This window comes from Macaca mulatta, chromosome 3, assembly GCF_049350105.2.
Source record: "Macaca mulatta isolate MMU2019108-1 chromosome 3, T2T-MMU8v2.0, whole genome shotgun sequence".
Lineage (NCBI taxonomy): Eukaryota > Metazoa > Chordata > Mammalia > Primates > Cercopithecidae > Macaca > Macaca mulatta.
In genome coordinates, this window is record NC_133408.1 from 182,950,250 (window position 1) to 182,956,193 (window position 5,944).

The following is a 5,944-nucleotide window of genomic DNA, read 5'->3' on the forward strand; positions in this document are numbered from 1 at the left end:
TAAGTAGTTTCCCTTATCCACAGTTTCACTCTCTTACAGTTCAGTTACCTAAGGTCAGCCACAGTTGGAAAATAGGTGGGTACAGTACTATAACATATTTTGAGAGAGAGAGAGAGCATTCACATAACTTTATATTATTATAATTTTCTATTTTGTTTTATTGTTGTTAAACTCTTTTTTTTTTTTGAGACAGAGTTTCACTTTTGTCTCCCAGGCTGGAGAGTAATGGTGTGATCTCGGCTCACTGAAACCTCCACCTTCCAGGTTCAAGCTATTCTCCTTCTGCAGTCTCCCTAGTAGCTGAGATTACAGGTGCCCACCATCACGCCCAGCTAATTTTTTTATTTTTAGTAGAGACAGGGTTTCACCATGTTGGCCAGGCTGGTCTCAAACTCCTGATCTCAGGTGATCTGCTTGCCTCAGCCTCCTGAAGTGCTGGGATTACAGGTGTGAGCCACTGTGCCTGGCCTAAACTCTTAACTGTGCCTAATTTATAAATTAAATTTCATCATATGTAGGTATGTATGTATATATATAGGATAAAAGATAGTATACACAGGGTTTGGTGCTATCTAAGGTTCCTGGCATCCACTGGGGCATCTTGGAATGTGTCCCCTGAGGTTAAGAGGGGACTTCTGTATATGATAGCTTGTATTTATGTTCTCATTGTTTTCAAAGAGGTACATCAGTATTATTGAATTGCATGCACTCAATAGATGTATCAGGTAAATGAGAACAAGGAAGAATTCTCTGTGTGAGAATCCTTGGGTGTGTTGGCCCCAAGCCCCATGGCTAGTGGCGAGACTGGAACTGGCCATGAACTTGAGATCTCAGCTCCAAACCACTCTCCAGAACTTGTTCCTTCTTGGGAATCTTTTGGCTATAAAGATGTGAGAGACCAGTGTGAGGATACGCTGGGACCCTCCCTCTGGGGGTCTTGAAGAGTGGGGACTGCCCCCTTCTTTTGTTGTAAGAAAGAGAGATCTGCTCCCGAGATTGAGGGATGGACCAAATAACCTTTAGAGAAGGACAAGAATTGAAAGGAAAATAAATAGGGAAACTAAGAGGAGCTAATATTCATTGATGTTTCCAAAGGGGGAACATTTGGATCTTTTTCTTATTAAAAGCCAGAAGGAAAAGTTAAAAAAAAAAAAAAAAAAAGATACAGTGGAATTATGTTCTCACTGGGAGTGGGGAGGGCTCAATTTGTGGGACATTTTTCTGCCTCGCTGGGGGTGACGCCCTTGTGGAGTGACTTCCAGTCTAAGGAGATGGAGGGAGCGATAAGGGTGAGGTGGGGGTTGTAGATGCCTTGATAAGCAAGGCAGGCCAGGAAAGGAGCACCTGCCAAGGAAACTACAACCCATAAAGCTGGTCCTGGAGCAGGGGGGTTGGGACATGGGGGGCCGGCAGGGGAGGAGGCTGGCCCAGTCTGAGCTGCACAGAGCAGGCGTGCAGGGACTTGCCGCCAAGGGCATTGTCCAGGGGTCTGGGGAAGAGAAAGGGGAGGCCCAGTGCTCAGGCCTCCCCTTCCCACCGCCATCCCTGGGCCTTCTCCCTCTCACTTGCCCTTCTCTGCCTACCTTGTCCTCCCCAGTGGGAAGGGCATGGACAAGTAGCCTGGGTGAGAACCACGGTGTCCCCCGCAGTCCCAGCTGGTAGACCAGAGATTTGGAATCTCTCCTGGCCTTCTCTCCCTACTGTTTCTTCCTCTTGTGATATTCAACATTACCATTCTATTTTTCCTTTTCTCTCCTTTCCTTTCATGCCTTTCTCAGCTTTCTGCAAGTGAGGACGCCTGCAGACTCTCCCCTTCAGAGAACAGCTTCCCTGCCGCTGATGCACGGTCAGTAATGCCTCCAGGCACCCGGGAGAACTGGGTTGGGGGCATCAAACTACACTGTCAGGTCCCAGAACCCTTCACCCCAAAGCAGCCTGATCTCTTATTCTAACATAGTAAGGAGGAGGAGGAAACATAATTCCTAGATTTCCATTTTTAAGAATTACACTCCCACCCCACGTGGCCACAGCCATCTAGGAAAAGGATTCAGGGCCAGGTGCGGTGGCTCATGCCTGTCATCTCAGCACTTTGGGAGGCCGAGGTGGGCACATCACGAGGTCAGGAGTTAGAGACCAGCCTGGCCAACATGGTGAAACCCCGTCTCTACTAAATTAAAAAAAAAAAAAAATTAGCTGGACAAGGTGGCAGCCACCTGTAATCCCAGCTACTCGGGAGGCTGAGACAGGAGAATCACTTGAACCCAGGAGGCGGAGGTTGTGGGTGAGCCAAGATCGTGCCATTGCACTCCAGTCTGTGCAGCAAGAGCGAGACTCCATCTCAAAAACAACAAAGTGATTATCACTGGATGGTGGAATCATTAGCCTTTTGGGGGTTTTGTATTTTTCTGTATTTTATACTTTTGTAATAAGAAAAAGTATTTAAGGGATTCCCTGTTTTCTGCAAGAATTTATCTCTTTCAACACTGGGTGCGGGGGTGGTGTCAGGCTGGTGGTGGTGGTAAGGAAATGGAAGTAATGGAAACAACTCAGTTATTTCCACTCAAGCCTGCCCGGGAGGCAATTCTCACCCCAGCCACCCCACCCATTCATTCCCACAGAGCGGGAGATGGCTTCTCTTTTTGCCAGGAAACCAAGAGGCTCCTCCCCCAAAAATAGCCAGGAGGGAGGAGATTAGTGATGGTTTTTTCCATTCAAGCATCATTCTTTGGATCTCAGGTCAATGGGTTCAAGGTAGGGGTGAGCAAGGTCACCTGCCTACTTGAATCTTTCCTTACTCACCTTCAAGTGACCTCCTGTACCACTCCCCAGTCCCTCGTCATCTGGCTTGGACCATCAGGAAGTGTAAGAGATGGTGCTGCCGTATGCGAGAGAGCATCCATGTGGGCATGTCTGCTGACACAAGTAACCTCTGTGGGAAAGCATCTCCTTGTGTGTTTCTCTGTCTGCAGTTCGCTCTTGCGGAAAGGGTGCCTGTCTCCGCAGTGTCCTTGGACCTGCCTGTGGTGTTTCATTCAGGTCTGGTATGCATGGATGAGCAGGAGCAGTGTGAACTGGTTATGAGAGTTCAGGAGTGACTAAAGTCTCCTCTTACCTGTCTTAGCAGCCATCCTGCATCTCATGGCCCACGTCTCTGTTGCTGGTTTTTGAAAAAAGGTCTTCATTCTGTCTCCCTAACTCACAACCCTCCAACCATCTCTGCCCAAGAAGCAGTTGGGGGTGATTACCCACAGCCAGTTGCTGCCAACAGATCTGTGCTCGCCAGGCTCATGGGCAGGAGGCACATCCGGGTACTGAGGCACGATTCTTCCAGATCTGTTATTTGGGATCCTAGACTCCCTGCCACACTGCGGCTTCTCTGCAGACTCTAACTCCTTCCGCCAGCAATAAGGTTGGAGATGAGTCTCTAACAACCTTTTCTTTCTGTCTAAGAGTACAGAAAGGTGTAAAATGAAAGGAGAGGCTGTTTCAGCCTGGTGGTACAAGAGGGCAAAGGCTAGAAAAGGGGGAAAACCAGGGGAGGGTGAAGAGAGGGTGTGAATGGGTTCTACTGGCTGCAAGGCACCCTGCTCTGTCTCTCTCTCTCTCTCTCTGATCACTCTCTCTTCATCTGTCTCTCTGTCTGTACGTCTCTATCTCTCTCTGTCTCTACCCCTCAGTTTCTGCCTGTCTCTGTGTCTTTCTCTTTTTCTATGTCTCTGTCTCTGCCTGTCTCTGCCTGTCTCTGTTTCCCTGTCTCTGTCTTTTATACACACACAGAGCATGTGCCCTTGCCCGTCCTCGCCCTGTGCTCCTCCCATCTTTATTTTCTGGCAGACCCATGCTTCATGTAGAGCAGCATGTTCATGCCCACGACTTGAGAATCCTGGCTGGCACGCCTGTTCTGGGCCTCATCCTATGCAAACCACTCTGTTACAGAAAGGCCACATGGAATAGTGGGAAGATATCATATTTAAAAGTAAAAGTTAATCAAGAGTCCTTTTCTGCCCCTTAATATTTGGGTGACTTTGAGTGACAGAGTCATTTTGTCTTTGAGCCTCAGTTTCCTCATGCATATAATGGATATGAGAACACTATGATTTTGCAGTCCTGGTTGCTACGTGGATCTAATGGTGTAATGGATGTGAATGTACCTTGCAAACTCTTAAGTCATTTCTGTTACTAAATACAGGATGACCCACTGTGTTCATCTTGGAAGCCTCTGCCATGCCTTTGGCTGTGCTCTATTCTCTTGCCTCGCCATGGAATGCTCTAGTGAGCTGGAATGAAGGTCAGGCCCATGGCTGTGATGTCACAGAACATGTGAAGTCAGAGGTCCTATGGAAGGGAAGGGGAGAAAATGCCTCTGGAAAGGGGTAAGGGCCAGGACAGGAATGGGGCAGGAGGTGCAGGGATCCTGCTGGTCACTGGGAGCAGGGGGCGGCTGAAGGCAGTGAGTGGGCAGGTTCATGCCTCCCCTGGCCTCCCAGCTCTGCAGGGCAGCGTTCCTGGTTCCCATCTTGCTGCTGCTGCAGGTGAAGCCTCTGAATGGGAGCTCAGGCCCCAAAGATGGGAGCCAGACAGAGAAAACGCCCTCTGCAGGTAGGTGGAAAAAAAGATGGGAGCAGGACAGAGAAAACGCCCTCTGCAGGTAGGTAGAAAAAAAGATAGGAGAGTCTGGAAGCTCAGGGTCAGGTCTGTGTGAAGCCGGGCCCCAGGTCACTGATGAAGCTAGGGTGAGACCTGACATAGGTCTGGTTTATTGGGGGTAACTCCAGCTGCTGATGGTTGTCGTGTGACATAATAGTGTCAAGGAACACCATGGGCCAGCGGAGCTTGCATGCAACTTCTGTGTGAGTAAGCATGATGCATTTGGCTGGCTTCAAGGTGGCCCCTGACTCCCCTAGTGCTGAAACCCTAGAGGAGGCAGCTAGCCTTAGCAATGGGGTGTGTGTGTGTGTGTGTGTGTGTGTGTGTGTGTGTGTGTGTGTGTTTGAGTTGCGGCTGTGGTTGAACACAGAGCAGAAAAAACCTCTAGAAATAGCATCCCCTCTCTGGTCAAGGCCAAGGATATGGGCAATTGGGACTGCAGCCCTAGGCTTCAACGTGTTTTTCCTATTCTAACTTCTCCTTTCTGGTTCAGGCCAGGGTCAGGGCTCAGTTCTCATCCTTTTCCCCTGTTCCAGACCAGAATCAAGAACAGTTCGAAGAGCACTTTGTGGCCTCCTCAGTGGGTGAGATGTGGCAGGTGGTGGACATGGCCCAGCAAGAAGAAGACAAGTCGTCCAAGACGTCAGCTATTCACAAGCCCTCTTTCCACCTTGGTTTCTGCTTTAGTTTGGCCAGTGTCATGATTTTCTTAGGAGGGCCATTGAGGCCGACATTCCTAAATATCCATCTCTACTTCATGCTCACTTACTGACCCTCCCTCCCTTATGGGCTTCAGGTCACAACTCCCAAAGAAGATGCAGGCGTGGCTCTCTGCCTCTGATTACCATCACTGTACCTCAGGGTTCAGCATCAGAGTTACCAATTGCCATCAGTGCTGACTGACTGCCTCTCCGGGTTCGGAGTTTCATCTCCCAGGGCCAGAGACAGCAGACTCACATCCTTCTCTCCCACACCTCTCCTGGTTTTGTTCAGGACAGCAGATTAGAGGCAGGAGGCAATGACAATAAAATAACAATAAAATTCTGAGAACAACTGGGAGCAGCTTTCCGATACTTAATCCAAGCCCTTCTCGTCTTTAGCTAGACTGCTTTATTGTCCAATCTTTGGTCCACTGGGTGGTCTTCAAACCCACCAGGTCACCAATTGTTGATTTTTTCCTTTTCTTGTGTCCATGAAATATTTTTGGCATTTCTCCCTCTTATCTTTTCTGACTTCAGGTATTTTTCTCCCCTATAGTTAATGACTTCTAGGCATAGAACATAGCAGGAACAAGTCA

General features: G+C 48.8%; 1 protein-coding gene across 1 annotated transcript; it reads left to right on the forward strand.

Annotated features, from left to right (window-relative positions):
* The first annotated feature begins 4,376 nt into the window (after nucleotides 1–4,376).
* LLCFC1 (LLLL and CFNLAS motif containing 1) lies at nucleotides 4,377–5,700 on the forward strand. The gene is made up of 2 exons (XM_015135120.3): nucleotides 4,377–4,599; nucleotides 5,184–5,700. The coding sequence occupies exons 1-2, from the start codon at nucleotides 4,467–4,469 to the stop codon at nucleotides 5,417–5,419; spliced, it is 369 nt and encodes a 122-aa protein (XP_014990606.2). The 5' UTR covers nucleotides 4,377–4,466; the 3' UTR covers nucleotides 5,420–5,700.
* The last annotated feature ends 244 nt before the right edge of the window (nucleotides 5,701–5,944 follow it).